The sequence below is a fragment of the Orcinus orca genome, chromosome 6 (genome assembly GCF_937001465.1).
Source record: "Orcinus orca chromosome 6, mOrcOrc1.1, whole genome shotgun sequence".
NCBI classification, from domain to species: Eukaryota; Metazoa; Chordata; class Mammalia; order Artiodactyla; family Delphinidae; genus Orcinus; species Orcinus orca.
Genome location: NC_064564.1, coordinates 78,068,263 through 78,092,995, shown reverse-complemented (window position 1 = coordinate 78,092,995; position 24,733 = coordinate 78,068,263). Strand labels below are relative to the sequence as shown.

The following is a 24,733-nucleotide window of genomic DNA, read 5'->3' as shown; positions in this document are numbered from 1 at the left end:
ATCCCTTACTGTGTGACAAGTGTCAATACTATCTCTAGCTGTGATTGTTTTCTTAAGCTCTAGTCCCCAAAATTTTAAATATCTACTACATATTTCTGTAATGATGTCAGATGGTGCCTTAAATTGCTAAATTGAACTCTGAACCCTCCACACCCACTTCTCTGTGTGTCCTTTTTTCAGGAACTTCCAGCTATTGGCACTCTGGACTATAAAATAATATTAACTCTTCCTTATTCCCCCCTTACATACATAGATATAGTTACCTGTAAAATCAGTTATCAGATTTAGCCTATTTTACTTCTACATTCTCTCTGAAATTTCATTTTTTTTCCATCAAGACATTTATTGGACTATTATTTACCAATGAGAAGGTAAAACTGAAAATGAACAAATGAGTACGTCATTCTTTACTCTTAAGGAGATACCAATCACATGGGAAATGTAATGTTAAAAGATAACTACTGCACTGTGATAGGTACCCCCCCTCAAAAAAAACCCAGATGTATACTGAAGACTAAGGGCATGAAGAGTGTGGTTAACTCTTTCTAGACTGGCTGCAGAGTGTTTTCCAGAGGTCACAATTTTCCCCAAAAGCTTTGTTTCTGAAGGGTAGAGCTGAACTAGAGACATATGCAAGGTTAAAGGAAAGTTTAAGAAATGAATGAAGAGAAAACATGAGAGACAGATGATCAATGGCAAGAGGTTTTGAGTGAGAAGAGCTGATGCATTAAATGGTCTTAAAACAGAAGAACACCAAATGGTCTGAGAGAGGAAGAAAGAAATAGATATTAAAGATGAAGATAAAATTTATATAAATGGGGGCAAGACAATGAGCGAGCAACTCTCCCAATGTGGACTTAACCTTTCAAATTTCATATTCCAACATGCAAACTACATTCCAGGCAAACCCCTAGTCTTTTATAGACCTGTACAAATCCTGTGCATTCATGCCTCCTTATCTTTGTTATGCAATTCCTTCCATTTAAGATTGCACTTCCCCACTAATCTCCACATTATTATATTTTAACTACAATTCATGTACGTCTCTCAGGAGTTAATCATTAATCCCTTCTTTCCTTTTCATAGTTTTCTGCAACTAAAACTTTTTCTGTGATTCTCAACAACCCATTGTTTTCTACTTTCTGTACCTATATATCAATCTCTCAAGCGGAATAGCCATGCCAATTCCTCTTGGCATCCTACAGTAGTGCCTTCCACACAACAAAACACTTGGTAAATACTTGTTAAATGAATTAAATTTAAGAATAAGTATACCTAAATTCTACAGAATGATACCCATTTGTTAATTTAAGACCTCACATCTTAAATATGAGTATCTATATCTAAGCATTAGATTAGAAGAATATCTAATGTGAAATCCAAGCTAGTCAGTCATTAATAATTCTAATTAAGATAGATTAACTTCCATGTAACAAATATTTAGCCTTGAACAAAAAAGTGTAAAGATACTCTAATGGCCTAACTTTTCTCTTCTATGGACAGAAACACAAAATATATAGTAATATTTACTAAAAATAAAGCAGAGTGTCATTAACTTTAATTATCCAAGGACAAAATGGATTTCCTCACAGAAACTTTTGAACATATCTTACATGCTACTTTTTAATCTACTCTTATAACCCACCCCAAATCCTCTCTAGGACAAGGTCAGATACTATAAACAACTATTTTGTGGTTGTTCTCTAGACAATATAACTCTTTCCCTCAGCAAGTCTGAACTAAGCAATAAAACTCATTAGGGTTAGAAGGTCTAGGCAATAAAACACTCATTAAGGTGAGCAGGTCTACTCTCTGAAAATATGTGCCTAAAGCTGCTAGGCTGTCTTCTAAGCATTAGGGACCCAATCTTGAACTCCTACGTATGGGGCAGAATAAATAGAGGTAAGGAATATTTTAGCACTGCTTGTAATTTTGCCTCCATCCTTTTGTAGCACAGGTCTAAAGGTCCGTGTCTAGAGTGTGTTGTGAAATGGTACTTAACAAACTATGATGCTTATTCTGAGGAAGTTTTTATTCTCCAAGAGAGCTTAATCTCCCTAAAAGAGATTATCTTCAATTCCAGATTAAATATCCTAAATAATAATAATACTTGTTTGTAATATTAAGCCTATGATTAAGAAACTAGCCCATCATTAGTACTGTTACAATTTTAATAGTCCTTTCTTAATACATAAAAGATTTTATATGTACTATACAGCTGACCCTTGAACAACACGGGTTTGAACTACGGGTCCATTCATAAGCAGACATTTTTCAGCAAATAAAGTACTTGATGACTAGCAGTTGGTTGAATCCATGGATGTGGAAATAGAGGTGTGGAGGACTGACTATGGCACTTGAGCACCCAAGGATTCTGGTATCTGCAGTGGGTCCTGGAAACAATCCTCTATGGATACTGAGGGACAACTGAATGTATATTTTTGACTACATGGGCGTCAGCACCTCTAACCCACATGTTGTTGAAGGATCAACTGTCTACCTCTATTTACATTACAATTCTATCAATGAACAATTAATAGATAAATATGTAGATTAAAAGATAAAATATTTTACATTTTCTAAAGAAATTTCTTAAAAATTCTATCATAAAACCCTAGAAAAGTAAAAATCACTTCATAATAGTGTAAATAAATCTAGAAGCCGCCACTCATGCTCAGTAAGAAATTTTTAAAAAATCATAAATATATACGACTATGGCCATGATAGTTATATTGCAAGCATGTAATTTATATTTACTAGTGAAAGCATAGATAATTTATAGGATATACATTATATACATTAAGTTAAATAATATTTCTTTAAAAAAATCTTCTAAGAGTGCCGAAACTTAAATAAGTTAGATGAGATATTAACAAGATAAATTTGATCATGGTTTGATAACTTAAAGATAGATATCACTACTAAATCAGAAACTAAAAAGTGTATAAGAGACCTTAGGGCAAACAAAAGGATAAAGAAAAAAATCACCGGTAAGATGCTAATGGTATGTTAAATTCACTTCCAGGTGAAGCCGTTCCCAATAAGGTGTCCCCTCCATAAACATAAAGTGGTATTGAAAAATGATTTCTAATCTGGGAAAGAAAAGTAACATTTAGTATCATTAATCTAAGAATCTAAAGACATTTAAAAAATATTCCATCTAAATATCCCAGCAAAGGAATTATCAGGCAATATTTATCTTGCTCATATAAATTAGAAAAAAAAATCCAAACATGCAATTATCTTTGCTAAAAATTACAAGGAAAGTTTCTAGTTTTAGAGAAAAAGAATCTCAAAAACAAAACTTTAAAAATCTTAGAAGAAAATAACATCTTCTTGAACTTGATATAAGGAATAACTTTTCGTTTAGACAAAAATAGTAGAAAAAATTAATAGGAAAAATATTATATCCAAGTTTTAGATGTCTATATGATAAAAGTGAAAACCAAGCCACTGGCTGGCAAATGTCTACCTTTTTACATCACTGCTGTATGCTACTCATTGAATCAAAGAGTGTGTAGGGAATAGCTCACCCACTGAGTAGCATACAACAGTGATGTAAAAGATTAACATTATTTTGATTAACACACATTATCAGATAAACCTCCGTTTATATTTATCTTTGGGATAGACAAAAACAAACTGGTTAGTAACACCATTTTCTTGTATTCTTTCTATATCTTACTAAAATCTTTATATTTTAAAAATCATACTAAAATATAAAACATACTGAGTGCAAACTAAGAACTGATAAATATATAAACTTAACTACACTATATTTTATTTCTAGATAAACTGCTCTACCAATTTAAAAGAAGAGACATATATTTTCATTTCTATGAAAGTACCTATAAGAAATTTAACATTAATGTTTTACTATTTAATAAAATTCAAAAGTAATCTACGATAATGACGCAGCCCAATTGTCATCTTATATTTTATTTTATTTTATTTTTAGCGGTACGCAGGCCTCTCACTGTTGTGGCCTCTCCCGTTGTGGAGCACAGGCTCCGGACGCGGAGGCTCAGCGGCCATGGCTCATGAGCAGCCGCTCCGCGGCATGTGGGATCTTCCCGGACCGGGGCACGAACCCGTGTCCCCTGCATCAGCAGGCGGACTCTCAACCACTGTGCCACCAGGGAAGCCCTGTCATCTTTTAATACAGTTCATCATAAATCAAAAATGAAAGAGAAGGAACCTCTGTTTTCAGCCCTGATGGAAAAATAGAGACCAGATATAACTTCCCAATATAAACAACCAAAACACCAGGGAAAAAAAATACACATGAAGTAATGGACAAAAAGGTGGCACAGGAAGGAAGGAAAGGAAGGAAAGGAAAGGAGGGAGGGAGGGAGGGAGGGAGGGAAAGAAAGAAGGAAAGAAAGGGGGAGAGGAAGGGAAGAGAAGGGAAGGGAGGGAGGGCTAGAGAGAGAGAAAGAGGGAGAGAAAAGAAAGAAAGGGGGGAGAGAGGGAGGGGGGAGAGAGAAGGGGAGGGGAGAGAGAGAGAGAGAGGAAGGAAGGAAGGAAGGAAGGAAGGAAGGAAGGAAGGAAGGAAGGAAGGAAGGAAGGAAGGAAGGAAGGGAGGGAGGAAGAAAGAAAACTCCACCAAGATAAGCCCTAAGATTGTCACCTCATCTTACTACCTGGAGAGTTTCTGGATTACTGTGTGGAGAAGGAGAAGTCAAACAGAGCCCAGTCTGAGTTGAAGAGATAGATATTAGAATGTGGGAAAGCCAATGAGGCTTACTCTAACAGCACATTACATGAGAGAGAAGATAGCTGCATGGAGAGGTGAGAGTTACAGAGAGGTAACTCCTGAGACTTTAAGAGTGCCCCCTGTTCCAAAGACTTCAGTACACTACTGTCTGGCACATGCACATCAGTACACTGTCGAAGGCTCAGTAAAGATCCATCTGAAAGCCGCAGGCAGAACAATCTCTGGTGCTGACACACAGTTCCTTTTCTAACCAACCAAAGTGGTAAAATCTTGTTTAGTACAAAGGGTATTGGTTACAGTGCTTTACTAGTGGGGCAAAATTAACCCTAGGCTACGGGCTGCTTGAGTCTCACCTAAGAAGTTTTAAAACAAGCAATGAAAGGATCACTTTCCAACTAACGTAACTGTGTTGGAGAATTAAGCTCAAGAATACATAAAGGGGTACAAATACATCTAAAGCACCTGACGAGGTAAAATTCACAATTTTAAGCAACTGGTAAAAAAATTACTGGACACACAAAAAGAATTTTAAAATGACCCATTAAAAAAATGAATAAAATGAAACAAATCAGAAATGAAACACATGACAGAATTAGTAGACAAGGATATTAAAACATTTATATAACTATACTTGATATGTTCAAAAGTTAGGGGAAAGCTGAGGATATATAAAAAGACATGGAAAATGTAAATAAAAATGCAAGTTGAACTTCTAGACATAAAAATACATTGGATGAGATTAAGAACAGATTAGACATTGAAAAGTGAACTTAAAGACATAATAATAGAAACTATTGAAACAGAAACATGGAGGTCAGGGGAAGCTGAAAGAAAAAGTGAACAGAGCATCAGACAGCATAAGTTTAAACACTCTAATATATACCTACTTGAAGAAGAGAAGAGAGGGGGAAGACAGAAAAAAAAATTTGAAGAAACAATGGCAACATTGTTTTCTAAAGTTGATGAAAACTATAAATCCACAGATTCAAGAAGCTTAAAAGACTCAAGTACAAGAAACATGTAGGATTCATCTCAACCAAATTTCTTAAAACCAGTAATAAAGGGAAGAAACTTAAAAGTATATAAAAATAAAATCACACATTTCATAGAACAAAGGTTAAGAATAACAGCAGACTCTGGTCAGAAACAATGTAATAGAGTTGATAGTGAAATGACATCCTAAAAGTATGGAAAAAATAACTGTCAATCTAAATTTCTACACCCTGTGAAAAGAAAAGTGAAGTAAAAGCAAAAATAGTTCACTGACAAATTTCATTAAAGACAAAATTACTAGAAGAGCTCACTCAAGAAGTGACAGATAATATGAATAGCCCTTAAAGTGAAACTGTCGTTTAAAAACTTAAGAAAAACATTACAAGAAAACTCTATACCAACACCCCTCATGAACATAAATGCAAAAATTATAAACGTGAATTTAGCAAATCAATCCAACAATATATTAAAAGGTTAATACTTCAAAACCAAATGAGGTTTATCCTGGGAATGCAAGGTTCATTTAACATTTAAAAGTCAATCATTATTTAATATAATAATTAAAAATCAATGTAATTCATCATATTAACAATTTTTTTAAAAGATCCTCTCGATAAACAGAGAAAATCATTTGACAAAATGCAACATTCATTTCTGATTTAAAAACTCTCAGTAAACTACGAACAGAGGGATCATGAACAACAACAACAAAAAAAACAACTCAAAATATACTAAACGGTCAAAGACTGAATACTTTTCCCCTAAGACTGAGAACAAGATAAAAACATCCACTTTCATAATTTCTATTCAAATTGTACTGGAGATTCTATCCAGTGCAATAAACAAGAGAAAAGAAAATAGGGCTTCCCTGGTGGCGCAGTGGTTGAGAGTCCGCCTGCCGATGCAGGGGACACGGGTTCGTGCCCCGGTCTGGGAGGATCCCACATGCCGCGGAGCGGCTGGGCCCGTGAGCCATGGCCGCTGAGCCTGCGCATTCGGAGCCTGTGCTGCGCAACGGGAGAGGCCACAGCAGTGAGAGGCCCGCGTACCGCAAAAAAAAAAAAAAAGACAATAAACATCAGATTGGAAAGGAAGAAGTAAAAATATTTTTATCTGCAGACATCATAACTATCTCTATCTATAAAAAAGCTACTAGAATAAATGTATCTAGTAAGGTTGCATAATACAAGTTAATACAAAAACCAAATGTATTTCTACTAGCAAGAAAAAATCAAAAATTAATATTAAAAATGCCAACTTAATCAAAATTTCTAAATAAAAATTGAAAACTTGAAGTCTAAAATTTAAATGGAAATGGAAAGGACTTAGGCTAGCCAAAACAACTTTAAAAAAAAAACAAAGTGGTACAACTTGTACTACCTGATTTCAAGACTGAGGATAAAGTAGTAATCAAGACAGTGTGGTACTGACATAAATAGATCAATGAAACAGATTAGAGACCTCAGACATAAACACACACAGATATGGAGATATGGTCAATTTATTTTTGACAAAAGTGTCAAGGCAATTTAATGGAAAAAGGATAATCCTGGTCAGAACAAATGAATAGACAAGCGGAAGAAAATGAACCTCAACCCTCACTTTATAGCATATACAAAAATTCATTAAAAATGGTATGTGGTATATACATAGAACAGATTACTACTCAACAACACGTAACTGCATGCAACAACATTAATACACAAAAGTTGACACATACAAAATTATCCTGAGTGAAAGAAGCCAGACTCCATTCTGTACTTCATTCATTTACATAAAATTCTATATTGTGTAACTAACGCACCACAAGAACATATAAGTGGATGCATGGGAATGGGCAGACAGGGGATGAGGAAACTTTTTGGGGTGATAAGTATGTTTATTACTTTGATTGCGATGAAGGTTCATATGTGTATTTTTTGTCAAAATTCATCAACTTTAAATATATGCAGTTTATTCTACATCAATTTTACCTCAATAAAGGTGTACAAATTTCTCTCACTGTATTCTCTAATTGAAACGAAAGAATAAATACATACTACAAAGAGCTAAAACAAAATATTGACTTTTTTGGTTTTTGTTTTTTTTACAAAATAATATTCCAAAAACATTTACAAAATATTCCTACAACTGCTTGTATTACAGTAGTATAATTACTGATAATGATTATTCTTTTTGCTATTAGCTATATTTCTATTACAGTTTGTATTCTTTTGGTAGTAATTTGCTTTAGTTTTTTTTTTTTTAATTAGCATACAAATATACACAATATGACCTCACAAAAAAATGAATCATTCCGTACCTGCACTGGGGAGCGAATTGTTACCTTCTTACTTCCTTCCACTGCATCAATTTGACAAACAATAGATCTTTCAACTCCAGACTCTCTGTGTCTTACAGTGTACAGTCGTTGTCCCACTTTTGTTAAAGGGATTTTATCAGCAGTAGAGTGGTTAGCTGGTGCTAAATTAAATATACATGTTTGAAAGTTTTTATTATAATTCATCATATATTAATTTTAAGTAGACACTTTAAACCAGAAACATCAGATGATTTCTTAAACTTATGAATAATTATCACTGAAAGCTACACAATGGGATATTTTAAGAATCCACAATACATACCTACATCATTCATTTAAAACCTTCAAAGCATTTTACCAAAAAAAGTTTTTAATTGAAAAAGAAATCTCATTCAGTAGTTTAACCTAAGACAACAACATAACCTTTTAAAAATAACTGACTGATGAGAGAAATTACTAGAAAATACAAGAACACTGTTCTCTGGTTTGCTGTCATAATAAACAGAGCCTAATACATTCAGGCAGTCATTGGCAACTACCAAGTAGCTGCAATTTTTCAGTTTTTAAGTTTTTCCACCAACCTGTGACACTTTGTGATATCTAAGGTTTGATTAAAATTTTACAGTTGTATCTAATATATATATATACATATATTGTATTGGGGTGAATTATCTATTTATATAACCTTCTTCCCTACTATCCCATAAAAATGTCAGTTTAAAAACAAACAGAGGTAAAATTGATGAGAATAATTCATGGACAATGCTGGGACAACATCTGAAACCTAGCCACTGTTATGAATCATTTCCTGACTAGGAAAAAGTATTAGCTATCAGTTTTAGTACCCCTCCTCCATGTCTAATTAACCTTTCTAATATCCTCCCTTCCATAACTACTTAAATGTCAGAGTGTCAGAAAGTGGTGTCAGTGAGGCTTTGGGACTATTTAATATTTAACTTCACAATGACTATATACTATGATAATTTAAAAATGTATTTACTTTCACCTCTCATGAAAATGAAAAGCTTCTGGGAAACATAAAGGACAAAGGAAAAAAACCTCTACCTCAATAGGCAGAACACAAAAACCATTTACAAACCCCAAAACCATTACCCTGTGCCATTTCATGAATTCAAACCTTATTCTGAATTCGTTCAGTTGCAAAACTGGTGCAATTCTACTGAGTTATACTAAAAGTGATTAAAACAACCACCTATAGCTAAGTCTGTAAATGCTGACTGAGGATGAGATTTAATAATTTTCCTCTCCAAAACATAAAGTAGTAAATTACCATACTCTAAATAAAGCAGTGGCCAAAGAAAGTCAGAATTTGAAATACAAAGATAAAGTGACAACAGCAAGCAAAGCCCTGCAAAGGAAATAATGAAATTTGCAAAATATTAGAAAGGAGATAAAAAACCTGTGAGATACCACAAATGAGTAAAATGGGATATAAAATGTAACTTAAAAGAAATTAAAGCCCCAGGAAGGTAATTTATCACTTACTAAGAAGAATGAAGAAGAATTTGCTGCTTAGGCTGGTCATTGCATTGAAATGATCATTGTCTTTAGTTCGGATATAATCCATACTTAAACTCTCCTCATTTTTCAATTCATATGATTTTGCCATAGGTACGCTGAGCACACTAAAAGAGTCACTTGGTGAAACAGAGATACTAAGTCCAAGAGAATTTAAAATCATAAATGGTGCTAGATCCCTTATGAAGGCGGCTGAAGATCCAGTGGCAGCTTCTGTAAATGCCTAATAAGAAAGGGTTATCATAAATAAAAGAAAATGTAGAAAACTAAACGACAAGCAGAACACTACTGGACATATGACAAATAACTAAGTTAACAAAAACTTCTTGTTCAATAAAAGAAAAGGGTTAACTCAGACTAGTACACCAATGTTTAAAGTTTCAAGTTACTTTTCTTACCTTGACTAAATTATTTAACATTACAAGGCCACATTTGGATAATGTAATGTTTAGTTGGTCTTTTGAATGGAAAGTGATGACAGTTTTATATTCTGGTACCTTGTAATTTTCTTCTTCAGTACTTGACTCAACAATGGCCTTTTTGGCTTTCTTTTTCATCTAAAATAAAATATAAATTGTAGAAATATGAGAAAAATTTGTTCCTAGGAGCACAACATAACTCATTTTGCAAAGGAAAAGCAAACATTAGACAAATTCCAATGACAGCATCAGAGAGAGCAATACATTTTATCAGTTCCACTGCCTTACTTGGAATTACTTGGACATCAGCCAACTAAGGTCGCATTGGATAGAAGCAGTATTGGAAGAAAAATTCTCCTCCTCCTCAGTTATACTAAAATGGCAGGCACAATTTAGAAGGGAAAATAACCCCTAAAATTACTAAATGCATGGAGCATCTGAATGAAAATTAGAAGCCCATACATCATAGCATGTGGAAATTCAGGGCAAGAAAAGTCGTTTAATCTACTGGTGCTATAAATGCTATAAATAAAGAACAGAAACCTAGGGACTTAAAAAGTCCAACAATAGTTGCAGAACAGTGCCACTAGGACCTAGGGCTCATGTGAATCAATACCACCTACCTCTTTTTAGAACTCACAGGTCTACTGCCTATGTGTATCCTGACCTAACAACCGCCAAATAAGTTCCTTTATCCAAATCTTTTATCTGAAATATGTGGAAAATCAAAAGTCCTGGTTTAATACAAAAAGCTGGATATGCCAAGCTAGTCACCTTTACTGTTCCTTTAACTGGCTTTAAACCACTGAACATTTGTCTGCAGGTTGATTGAATCATTATTAGGGAGGAGATATGCTAGGAATGCTGCAGTCTCTTGCTTCAGAAGCACAATTTCATCCATCTAAAGGTCCTGATTCGTATGATTACATAAATTCACACTATATTTCAAACAAATAATATTATATTTTCTTCTATATATACACCCTTCAGAGATCAAAGAAAACTTGGGATAGACAACAACCTTCAAGAAAATGCTGGCGATATTTTAACATGACAGTTATGTGTGGGGACTCTGAAGCCAGTATTTAATTCCACCTCTTCCAATTTAAAGGTATTATTGCTTTATGGAAGTCCTTTAACTTCCACAGTTTCAGTCCCATCACATGTTAAAATGAAGTTTAAAACTGTATATTCTTCAGAGGTTTGTTGTAAGGGTTAAAGCAAAAGTAGATTATTTAGAACAATGTCTAGTGCATAATAAATGCTACATAATTATTTGTATTAGAAGCCCATGAGGCAGTGGCCTTGGGTTTGAAAATTACATTCAGAGGTCAAACAAGGAAGCATGTGGAAAGGCTCATAATGAGATACCTAAACTCTGTTGCGATTAAAGTATGTGTAATGTGGACATCCTCAATATTGGAAAAAAATTTTCAGACTTCAAAAATACCTTGATTCCAAGATTCCATGGTCTAAAATCCTCAGTCTGATCAATTTCTAAGGGTTCAAGCAAAGGTTCCCACACACCAAACATTTCATTGTAATAATGTACCTAGAGAGAGAATTTTTAATTTTTTAAATAAGGCACTCTGATATGTTCTAAAATGATCTTCCATGCTGTTTCCCACCAGCATTCCTTTTGGCTGTGCTATTTCTTCCATGTGAAAACCGTCTACATGCCATTCATTAGTTTCCTCATGCTCTCCTCACTTGGCTAACTTCGTGGTCTAGTCTTCACAATTTAATCCAGAAAAAAACTCTCTTTTAGGTATCTTTCCTTGACTTTCAGGCTGGGCTTAACATCGAAAGCTGTGTTCATCTATCAAACACTACTGACATTTTTTAAACATATCTGTCTACCTCCACTGACTTTTCGAAAGCCCTTGAGGCAAGTAACATATGATTCAATGAGTATGCACTTATTTGAATTCTCTGACCTTCTTGGACATCCTAGATCAAATCCTCTGCAAAATACAGATAATTCTAGCTAAAATTTGGAAAGTTGAAATCTAGTCTGTCAGTTCCACCTCTATTAGCATATAACTCTGTATCAACACAAATGTTATAGGAGCTTATAAATTTTCATATTTACTGACTTAGGTAGAGTATCAGATTAGTTTCTACTTGACATCAACTCAATTAATAATTTAAAGCAAAATATCTCTGGGATGATTCTATGTAGATAAATTCTGAAGCAAAATATATGTTGGTTCAAAGCAAATATCTTCCATATAACTAAAGGACTCTCACAAAAATCTGAAAGACCTTGGTGGAGTCTCACTACATTATAAAGATTCTGCGTTATATAAAAGTATAAGGCATATTTTTCTCATTCTTTATATTACTATCTTAGAAGAGATTAAGAAATAGTCTATTATCATTTTAAAGGAAAAAGGATATTCAATTTAATTCTTAAAATTAAGAATTTTTCATCTACTCAAAACTATCTATTAATATCATCAATTTTAAGATGAATGAAACCAGTTGAAATATAAACTTAATATGGACATGTACTCTAAAAGTAACATACACATAAAAACAACTATATCAAGGGCATAAATTTGTACACTTTCTTCCAAAAGTTTTGTGAACCAACATCATACTTAGGATAAATTTAATTTAAATGTTTAAGTAAGAGTCCCCAAATAGTCCATGTATAGCATTATTTGTTATAAAATCTGGAAAAATACTACATATGCTTACTTCTAGCTCAAGCTGACAGTGGAGATTTATTAGGGAACTCCAGTTTTTGCCTTCCCCTGAGAAACGTGACTTTGCCAAAAGCATAGGTACTGTTCGATGACCAATTCCAGCCCCAAGAACTAGAAAAATAGAATCAATGTTCATTCTTATTATCTCTCCTTTGAGTACCAATTCAGTTGGGGAAGCTATTTTTTCAACTTCATTTGGTTCTTCAAGAAACCACATTTTTAAATTCTTTGTATCCTTCTTTTCCCATAAATGTGCTGTAGAAGAAGCAGTTTCTTGTGGGATGGTTTCCTTAGCTGTATAAAGTGCTGAAGTTATGGTAATCACAGTGTTTATGATAACTGGTGAAACCTAAGGGGAAAAATTTAATTAAAAAATCTACATAAACCACTTTCAAAAAATATACACTTCAAAAAACATTAAATATATTTGTAAAGGATCAAGAGGAATTAATATTGAACTAACCTTACTACCAAGAAATAGTAGATACAATTTGCTGCCCACAAAAAAGTTTTTTGATTATCATAACTAATTTCAATAGTTAAAATATTTATATGTCGATATTAAACGGATCAACCATACTATAAGGATGTTAACTACAGAAGCAGTCAACTGCCAATAACAAAATATATGAAAACATTCATTATAAAATATGTATTAAATATCATTTTAAAATTACGTGTCATAAAAGATTTTCAAAAATAGTGTTTTTTTTGCTTATTTAACAAAAGAGTTGCTATAATAATTGCTTATTTCTAAGTTTCATTAATTTTTTCAAAAGGGCACTGACTACATTGTAACTTACCTTCAGTGTCAGGGATTTTACTGATAATTCAATCACTTGTGGATCTGTACGTATCTGAGTAGCTTGATAGAACAAGTCACAAGGCTGCAAAACCTGTGAGAGAAAAACCAATACTATTAAATTAACATGTTCTTAAAATATTTTTATTTAAAGACTTGCCCAGTAATAGATAAGTATGTTAAATAAACAAGTTAGTAAAAATAACTATTTAAAAACAAGTGAATCGGTCTTCCCTGGTGGCGCAGTGCTTGAGAGTCCGCCTGCCGATGCAGGGGACGCGGGTTCGTGCCCCGGTCCGGGAAGATCCCACATGTCGCGGAGCGGCTAGGCCCGTGAGCCATGGCCGCTGAGCCTGCGCGTCCGGAGCCTGTGCTCCGCAACGGGAGAGGCCACAGCAGTGAGAGGCCCGCGTACCGCAAAAAAACAAAAAAAAACAAAAACAAAAAAAGCAAGTGAATCAATAAAACATTTCTTAATTATCCTCTTATTCATTATTTATAAAAAATAGAAAGTACTAACATTAGCAACACTATTGATATAATAAATAAAAGAATTTCTTAAATATGCTTAAATACATGAAAATTCCTCAAAACTTGTATTCTGTATTTTATTTTACAGAAGTCCCTTGGAATCCCTGGGGAATTGGTTCCAGAACATACACGCCTGTCCCCTACCCCCTACCCCTCACCCATGGCAGATACTAAAATCCAAGGATGTTCAAGTCCTATATATAAAATGGCATAGTGTTCAAAGACAAATACTATATGATTCCACTTACATGTGTAATATAAAAAATAAAAAACAAACAATATAAATGAACAAACCAAACAAAAGAAACATGTAGATATAGAGAACAGAGGGGAAGGGGTGGGGGACAAAACGGGTAGGGGTCAACTGTATGGTGACCGATGAAAACTAAATATTTGGTGGTGAGCATACTGCTGTGTATGCATAAGTAGAAAAATAATATTGCATACATGAAACTTATATAATGTTATAAGCCAACATTATCTCAAGAAAAAAAAGGCATAGTACAGTCAGCCCTCTGTATCCACAGGTTCTGTATTTGTGGATTCAACTGTGGATTAAATTACTAAAATAAAATTTTATCATGGTATTTTTTTCCATTATAAAATGAAGTAAAATGAATTAATCTATATAGGACAAGCTACAAAAAATGAGAAGAAAAAATTATAAATACATTAGACTTACTAAATAATTCTTAATATAATTATAAATTAACTGAGTTTTCCCTAACTATGGTAAGCATAAATCTGTCCTGTAGCCCCTAGTGACTCACGTTCCTCCCAAATGCAAAATATATTCACCACCTCCTAAGGTTCCCTTTTTAATATTTATTTATTTATTTATTTACTTATTTGGCTGTGCTGGATCTTAGTTGCGGCACATGGGATCTTCGCTGCGGCATGCGGGATCTTTTCTTTTAGTTGTGGTATGCAGGATCTTTTGTTGCAGCATGCGGGATCTAGTCCCCTGACCAGGGATCCAATCCAGGCCCCCTGCATTGGGAGTGTGGAGTCTTAACCACTGGACCACCAGGGAAGTCCCCCTCCTAAGGTTCCTAATAGTCGCCTCCCATCATAGCCCAAAGTCCAAAATCTCATCATCTAAATCTGTATCTCACCACATAATCAGTTCATCTACATCTCTCATTAAATAAAAATTCTAAAATCTCATCCCTCTCATCAGCTCAAAGTCTAAAATCTAAATCAAGTCCAGATGTTGATGAAGTTCCTGGGTGTAATCTATTAAGTACAACTGCTGGGGCACAATTTCTCTTAAAACCGAAACTAAGATGAGTTGCTTGCTCCCACCACTCTCAACATAGAATGGTGGGGCAGATATAGGATAAGAATTACAGATATTCCAATTCAAATACAAGGCAGAGGAGGTTCCTTAAAAAACTACAAATAGAACTACCATATGACCCAGCAATCCCACTACTGGGCATATACCCTGAGAAAACCGTAATTCAAAAAGAGTCATGTACCAAAATGTTCATTGCAGCTCTATTTACAACAGCCAGGAGATGGAAGCAACCTAAGTGTCCATCATCGGATGAATGGATAAAGAAGGTGTGGCACATATATACAATGGAATATTACTCAGCCACAAAAAGAAATTGAGCTATTTGTAATGAGGTGGATAGACCTAGAGTCTGTCATACAGAGTGAAGTAAGTCAGAAAGAGAAAGACAAATACCGTATGCTAACACATATATATGGAATTTAAGAAAAAAAATGTCATGAAGAACCTTGGGGTAAGACAGGAATAAAGACACAGACCTACTAGAGAATGGACTTGAGGACACGGCAAGGGGGAAGGGTAAGCTGTGACAAAGCGAGAGAGAGGCATGGACATATATACACTACCAAACATAAGGTAGATAGCTAGTGGGAAGCAGCCGCATAGCACAGGGAGATCAGCTCAGCGCTTTGTGACCACCTAGAGGGTGGGATAGGGAGGGTGGGAGGGAGGGAGACGCAAGAGGGAAGAGATATGGGAACATATACATGTATAACTGATTCACTTTGTTATAAAGCAGAAACTAACACACCATTGTAAAGCAATTATACTCCAATAAAGATGTAAAAAAACAAAACAAAAACAAATACAAGGCAGAAGGAAGCCACTAGTCCAAAGAAGCTCTGAAATCCAGCCAGATAAATAAGTTTCTTGATTAGATTTCAAAGTCTAGGAACAATTCTCTGTGGCTCTCAACTCCACCCTGAGTCATCCTTCCTTTTTTTTTTTTTTTATAAAAGGTTGCACAGGGCTTCCTTGGTGGCGCAGTGGTTGAGAGTCCACCTGCCGATGTAGGGGACACGGGTTCATGCCCCAGTCCGGGAAGACCCCAAATGCTGCGGAGCGGCTGGGCCCGTGAGCTATGGCCGCTGAGCCTGCGCGTCCGGAGGCTGTGCTCCGCAACGGGAGAGGCCACAACAGTGAGAGGCCCGCGTATCGGGAAAAAAAAAAAAAAAAAAAAAAAAAAGTTCGTGAATCTTTAATAAACATGTGCATGTGTCTTTTTGAAATATGGTTTTCTCTGGGTATATGCCCAGTAGTGGGATTGCTGGGTCATATGGTAATTCTGTTTTTAGTTTTTTAAGGAACCTCCATACTGTTCTCCATAGTGGCTGTATCAATTTGCATTCCCACCAACAGTGCAAGAGGGCTCCCTTTTCTCCACACCCTCTCCAGCATTTGTTTGTAGACTTTTTGATGATGTCCATTCTAACCAGTGTGCGGTGGTGCCTTACTGTAGTTTTGATTTGCATTTCTCTAATAATTAGTGATACTGAGCATCTTTTCATGTGCATGCACCCCAAGGTTCACTGCAGCACTATTTACGATAGCCAGGTCATGGAAGCAACCTAAATGCCCATCGAAAGACGAATGGATAAAGAAGATATGGTACACACATACAATGGAATTTCACTCAGCCATAAAAAGGAATGAAATTGGGTCATTTGTAGAGACGTGGATGGACCAAGAGACTGTCATACAGAGTGAAGTAAGTCAGAAAGAGAAAAAAAAATATCGTATATTAATGCATATATGTGGAACCTAGAAAAATGGTACAGATGAACCGGTTTGCAGGGCAGAAATAGAGACACAGATGTAGAGAACAAACGTATGGACACCAAGGTGGGGAAGCGGTGGGGGGTGGGGGTGGGGGTGGTGGTGGTGTGATGAATTGGGAGATTGGGATTGACATGTATACACTAATATGTATAAAATAGATAACTAATAAGAACCTGCTGTATAGAAAAAAATTAAGTAAAATTCAAAAAAAAGAAACTGTTTTCTAATATAAATGACTATGATATCAATTAAAGTTCAACTAACTGCAACTTATCAAAATGTATGTGGCTAAAACAGCTAGCTGGCCATAAATATCTTTCTCAAAATTCCCAATAATCATAGATGTTTCCCTTATATGGTTGTTCAGCTGAGGATCTCCTTTTTTAGACTTCTATTTCCATCTGTGAAGGAGGAAACTTGTGACCAAGCAATAATCCACCTACAAGTTGAAAAGTCATGTTAAAAAAAAAGTCTGCGTGATATAAAAGAATGAAATTGGAACATTCTCTAACACCATATACAAAAATAAACTCAAAATGGACTAAAGACCTAAATGTTAAGATGATACTATAAAACTCCTAGAAGAAAACATAGGCAGAGACCTTTGGCATAAACTGCAACAATATTTTTTAGGATCCCTCTCATGAAGCAAAGGAAATAAAAGCAAAAATAAACAAATGGGACCTAATTAAACTTAAAAGCTTTTGCACAGCAAAGGAAACCATTGACAAAATGAAAAGAAAACCTACCAAATGGGAGAAAATATTTGCAAGTGATATGACCAATAAAGGGTTAATATCCAAAATACAGCAACAGCTCATACAACTCAACATCAAAAAACCAAACAATCAGATTAAAAAATGGGCAGAAGAACTGAATAGACATTTTTCCAAAGAGGACATGCAGATGGCCAACAGGCACACGAAAAATTGCTCAACATAGCTAATCGTCAGAGAAATGCAAATCAAAACCACAGTGAGGCATTACCTTACACCTGTCAGAATGGCTATCATCAAAAAGAACACAAAATACAAATGTTGGCGAGCATGTGGAGAAAATGGAACCCTTATACACTGTTGGTGGGAATGTAAATTAGTGCAACCACTATGGAAGACAGTATTGAAGTTTCTTAAAAAACTGAAAACAGAACTACCATATGACCTAGCAATTCCACTCCTGGGTAATAGCCAAAAAACCCCAAAACCCAAATTCAAAAAGATACATGGACCTCAATGTTCAAAGCAGCATTATTTACAATTGCCAAGATATGGAAGTAACCTTAGAGGCCATCAACAGATGAATGGATCAAGAAGATGTGGGGTGTGTATACACACACACACACACACACACACACACACACACACACACACACACACACAGGAATACTACTCTGTCATGAAAAAGAATAAAAATTTGCCATCTGCAGAAACATGGATGGATTTGGAGGGCATTATGCTAAGTGAAATAAGTCACACAGAGAAAGACAAAGATTGTATGGTATCACATGTAGAATCTAAAAAATAAAATAAACTGGTGAATATAACAAGAAAGAAGCAGACTCATATTCTAGTGGTTACCAGTGGGGAGAGGGAAGCAGAAAGAAGGGCAATATAGGGGTAGGGGAATAAGAGGTACAAACTGAGTTATAAAATAAGCTACAAGGATATACTGTACAACAGAGGGAATATAGCCAATATTTATAATAACTATAAATGGAGCATAACCTTTAAAAATTGTGAATCACTATATTATACACCTGTAAGTTATGTAATATTGTACAGTAACTATGCTTCAATTAAAAAAAAAAGTCTGCTTGAAACTATAAGCATGCTACCTAGGCAACCTTGCAAAGTCCCCAAGGCAAAAAACAGGAGCAGAGAAGTTATCTCAAAACTTCATGGTAGTTTAGCTTCTAGTTATTTGTGAAGTGCTTTAGACACACACACACACACACACACACACACACACACACACACACTAAGCAGAAGGCTATTGCTAAGTAGAGTGAAATGGTCAGCAATTTTAGAATGATATGGAGAATGGGGCTGAAAAGAAAAAAAACAATTTCAGAATCTGCCAAAAATGGGCTTTAATATGGGCCCTAGTAAGTACTCCTGGCTGTCAGATGGGACGCAGAGAGAAATACTATATACTAGTGGATATGAACCAGGAGTAAACAAGGCTTTACAACAACTGCAACCCAGCCTCCAATAAGTTTAATTCCTACTAGATAAAGGTAAATTGTTCCCAGTCTAGATGTCTAACAAAGAGCAAGTGAAAACCTCCTTACAGGAAGAAAATAATCAGTGAAACCTCTATAACATTTCATTATACTGTCTGGCATTCAATAATAAAGTATCTGATATAAGAAGAAACAAAAACTAAAGAGAAAACAGAAATAAACAGAGATGACTCAATTATTGGCATTATCAAGAACAAACTTTAAAGTAATTTTGATTAATATGTAAAAAAAAAGAATGACAGAGGGGTCTATAAAAAGAAATTATATAACTTAAAAATGCAATACTAGAAATTAAGAACTTGATAATAATGTTTAATAGCACACTAGACAAAACAGAAGACAGAATTAGGAAAAAAATTAGGAAAAAACATCCAGTGTGAAGCATGGAACAATATGAATGGAGAATAAAGAAATGCGCTTAAGTGACATATGGAATATGACTAAAATGTCTAACAAGAAACTGTGAGTCAAAGAAGGGAAGGAGAGAGAATATGTGACACAGAAGCAATATCTAATGAGATAATGACAAAGAATTTTCTAAACCTATGAAATACACAAAGCTACAGATTCAAGAAGTACCACAGGCTCTAAAAGAATAAATATCAAGCACATCTAGACATACCATGAAAGTTTTAAATGTACATAGCTACCAATTTAAAACTTTATATCCAGCAAAATTATCCTTCAAAAGAGAAAGCAAAATAAAGACATTTCCACACAAAAACTGACAGTATCTGCCACCAAGAGACCACATTAAAATAAATACTAAAAGGGGCTTTTCAAAAAAATAAATAAAATAAAAGGAGCTTTTCAGGAAGAAAGAAAATGATTCCAGATGTAAAAATGGAGATGTAGGAAGAAGTAAAAAATAATAGAAACAGATTATATGTGGTTAAATATAAATGAATACTGACTGCAACAAAAACAAAAATACCCTGTAGATTCTAAATATATATTGAATTAAAATCTATGACTACTATTACAAAATGGTAGAAGAGGATTTAAAGCATTCTAAAAGCTTTAAAAGTGGTAAAAACATTTATATTAGACTTTACTAAGTCTAGAATGCATGTTATAATATCCAGAAAAATTTAAAAGTCCTATTAATCCCCCAAAAAGAACAATACAGAGAAGAAAACAGAACATAAAACATATGGAACAAATAGTATGAATGGTAGGTCACAGATTTAAAACCAATTACAGTACAGGAGTTACAGTGAGTAAATGCACTAAATATCTTAATTAAAAGACTCAACTATGAAAAACAAATAAATATGCTGCTTACAAAAATACCACAGCTTAAACATAAGGAAACTGAAAGGTTAAAAGTAAAAGGATAGGAAAAGATATACCATGCAAATGTCACAAAGAAGCTGGAATAGGTATACTAATAGTAGGTAAGTAGAATTTAGAAATCATTTCCAGAGATAAAGAAGACATTTTAATAAAATGGTCAAATCTACCAGCAAGATTTAATACAGAATGTGTACACATTTAAATGATCTAGCTTCAAAATATATAAAGCAAATATTGAAAAAACTAAACATAAAATAGCTAAATTCACAATGAAAATAGATTTTAATAGATCTCTTTCAATAAACTGATAAAATGGACAGGGAAAAAAAAGGTTCTCAGAATATAGCAGATTTGAACAATATTATGGACAAAATCTATCTAAATAGAATGCTATTCCTCAAACAACAAAACACACTTTTTCCCCAGTGGACATTCAATATTCATAAAAACAAAACCAACCATATCCTGGGCCATAAGATAAGTCTCAACAAACTTCAAAGAATTAAAATCAGAATATGTTAATAGACCACAGTGATATCAATGTAGAAATCAACAATAAAAAGACAACCAGAAAACCCCTAAATATTTGGAAATTAAGCAAAACCCTTCTAATCCATGCATAAAAAATAAAAATGAGAAAGTATTTTTAACAGAATAAAAATACAACATATCAACACTAGTAGGTGTGCTTAGAGGAAAAATTACTCTTAAAAGGCATATGCTGGGAAGAAAAAAGACAGAACACCAATTATCTAAGCATCCATTAAGAAGTTAGAAAAATTACAGCAATTTAACCCAAATATAAAAAAAAAACACAACAACAATAATAAAACAGAAAACAAATGTATAATGAAGGGACTCAAGCAGGTGACATTTTGGTCTTTAGAAAGACTGCCTTTGTTGGGCTCCCTTAAAACTGTGTGCTGACGTATTACTAAATTCTGGCCAAAAGGATGTGAGCAGAAGTGGTATGTGCAACTTCTGGGCAGTGCTCTTAGAATGGGCATCCCTTTTTGCCTTCATGTTCTCTCCTTACCACCACCACTCACCCCCAGCAACCTGCAACGTAGGTACATTGTGAACTATCTTTGAACAAGCAGATTAAGTTACAGCCTACGAATAGTGGAACAAGATGGAAAGAGCCTGGTTCCCCTACATTACACCAGAGCCATTAAACTGAGTCATTATTCCATGTTTCTAGAAAGAATACTTAGTTCTACCATGCATTAGCTACCTTTTGGAGGGGGGACCTCTTGTTACAGCAGCCTAATTAATATCCTAATACTAAATTTCATACCTAAAAATTGGCACTACTGCAACAAAGTAAGAAGTATCTGTGACTGATTTAGCAACTGGATAGACAAGGGATATATCAAAATACAAAGCTGATAATTCTAACAATGCTACAGCAAAATATTTGGTAAAACTGCTACTGGTGGTACCTAGGAAGACAGACCATGTTCTTAACAACAACAACAAAAAAGCCTAAAATTTTAGCTAGACAGGTCTGGCTAGAATCTTGATGTGTATTACCTCCTTCTTTCTATTGTTTGCAAAGGCCTATAAGAGAAGGGAAAACACTGAGGAGAGCCAAGCTCTAAAGAGGAAACTCAGCAAGAAATAAGACTGTGGCTGCTATTTTTTCTCTGGCAATTTTTGTTAAGATCAGACATGGGAGCCAAAAAAAAAAAAGATAACAGATGTGGCTATCCCCCTCCCCCAAACCTACTGTTAAAAGTAGCCTTTACTAAGTCAGGATGAAGGGAGGATAGGCAGATGACAGATTCGTAAATAAAACAAGAAAACCACCCTGTGAATAAATAGTAGCTTTGGATATTAAGGTTACTTACAAATGGAACCACCGAGATGGCAAACTAAACGTTTAACGAACTAAGGACCGCCAAAGAGACCAGTATCTGGCATACAAAAGCTTGTTATTATTAAAACTGCTAAAACAATCTCCAAGTAATAAACTCAACAGGAAGTAAGCTGTGAAAACAGTGCAGTTCCCGAAGAAAGAAAACAGCCACTTCAGATGTGTCTACAGTGGATAATGATTAAAAAAAAAAAAAAAAAAATCTCTCAGAGGGGAAAGCCAGAGCCACGTGAGAAAATGAGGACAGTGTTCTTTCAAGAGAAAAAAAATCAAAGACTCCAACTCAGGCTATCCAAGGAATTTACTCCACTGCTGGAGCTTAAAGTTTTCACAATTCCACTCAGCAGGATATGATAATTGTTATGAATCAATGACTGCCAAGTGTTTCCCATTCTTTCTTTTTCTGAATGGGTTTTTAAATTGCAATTATCCTGTCCTTACAGCACTGTTATACTAGTGGTTGCGTAGATAGTGGTGAAGTGTGTGCCTGTTGAAAAGTGGTAACTTATTTGTCTAGTACTTAATCTATTATATTGCCAGATCAAAAGAAGTCACATGCAGACTCAACAGAGAAAACTGTCACCTAAAGATCTTGAACTCTGAGCTGAGATTTTATCCCTTGAGGAAGAAGTGAATATGTTCTGTGGGTGAGAAAAGACAAGTATGGATTATCTGTATGAACAAAGGAAGAAACCTTTGAGTGGACTGTAAGAAGACCCTCTAGTTGCCACCTGTTATCTGTTCTCCTTTTCTTCCACAGTAACAAATTTCATCTGAGCATAACATAGCTCAGAAAAGAGACCACATTCTCCAACCTTTTTTGAAGGTAAGGGTGGTCATACAGCTACATTCAAGCCAAAAGACTGAATAGAAAAAATACATGTAAAACATCTACGTATAACCTAAAAGAGAATCAGTATGCCCTCCATTTTTTATTTCTTTTCTTTGCTTAGAAGTGAGCCATCAGCCTTGCAAACTAGGGAAACAGTCTATCCTATATCCTAACCAATACATAGGTATTTACTTTTAACAAAATTACATCTTGTATTTCTATGTTGTTAATACTTAGAATATTTATACTTCTATTACTCCTGTAGGAGCCTAAATATTTTTATAAGTGTTTTATACGAGTACTAGGAGTCAGATAGTTAACTTGAAAAGACGTCTTTGAAGAAATGAATTTTAATCAGTTATGAAGAGGAGGAAGGCCAAGAGGATATTACAGAATAAAATACAAATGTGAAGTATGTCAAAACAAATGGCTGATGGTACAAATAAGCCATACGGAGAAAAGGAAAAAACGTGTCTGAGCAAAAATGTCTAGATGGGAGAAAAAAATTAAAAATAATAAAACTGAAACAGCACCAGAAACAATTGGTAGAAAGTCTTAAAGGCCAAAAAGCAGTGTGGAATTGATATGGTTAGAAAGTCAGAGTAAAGTCTTCACTGAGAAGTATCTAGATGAAAGCAACTTCTTAGTGAGACTATCTCCACAAACACATAAAACAATAAGGAACAACTGGAAAAATGAAAAAGAGTTTCAAAGCTGGTGTAATAATAATCTACATTAGGCTCTACAAGCAGAAAGAAAGGTATTTTACAGAGTAAGGTTGGAAAGTATGTAGGCACTTTCTTAAATGACATACACTAAATACAAAATAGTTTACAATTAAGCTGATAGGTAAATAGTAAACTCACAGTAGTGATTTTTCCTTTTCTCTTGACTGGAAGAAATGGGCATGCTCTCACTTGGAGATCTTTAATGGCAGCGGTCATTGTATTATTTTCAAAGTCACCTTGCCAACAAATCTCACATTGTGTTGTAAGGACTAAGGCAGGGGCATCATTTCTTGTCATATCAGCCACAAACACAATTTCAGGATTTTTAATAATAATATTAATTTCCCACTTCTCTGACTGCTGTACAAGTGCTAAAATAGAAATAAAAACAATGTTTTAAAATAGTTATAAATCTTTCTTATATACATTACTTATGAAAAATTATTATTTATAGGAAAATGTTACTTTCATTCTAAGTAAAAAGTAAAATAAAAGAATCTTAGGTCCCAAAGGAATTTACTGCAACTCTCTTGGTATAAGATTTAAAGAAGGTATAGCCATAAGAATATTTCAAAATGTAGGGAAAAATCTCCACTATTTAATGGCAGAGCTGGAAATAAATCTAGTTTCTAACTCTCAGCTTGACACTCTTTCTACTATACCACAATG

General features: G+C 34.5%; 1 protein-coding gene across 5 annotated transcripts in view; it reads right to left on the bottom strand.

Moving 5' to 3' along the window:
* The window catches only part of VPS13A (vacuolar protein sorting 13 homolog A), a 237,539-nt gene that overhangs the window by 66,736 nt on the left and 146,070 nt on the right, over positions 1-24,733 (bottom strand). For all 5 annotated transcript variants that reach the window (XR_004480053.2, XR_004480054.2, XR_007477790.1 and 2 more), the window contains exons 39-46: positions 24,203-24,435; positions 13,485-13,577; positions 12,674-13,030; positions 11,421-11,522; positions 9,950-10,108; positions 9,519-9,774; positions 8,013-8,173; positions 2,989-3,092 (exon numbers count right to left, since the gene is read on the bottom strand). Coding sequence is in view for 1 of the 5 variants with exons in the window: in XM_004285838.3 (XP_004285886.1) it covers positions 2,989-3,092; positions 8,013-8,173; positions 9,519-9,774; positions 9,950-10,108; positions 11,421-11,522; positions 12,674-13,030; positions 13,485-13,577; positions 24,203-24,435 (1,465 nt within the window). In the remaining 4 variants the exon portion in view is untranslated. The remainder of the gene's footprint in view (positions 1-2,988; positions 3,093-8,012; positions 8,174-9,518; positions 9,775-9,949; positions 10,109-11,420; positions 11,523-12,673; positions 13,031-13,484; positions 13,578-24,202; positions 24,436-24,733) is intronic.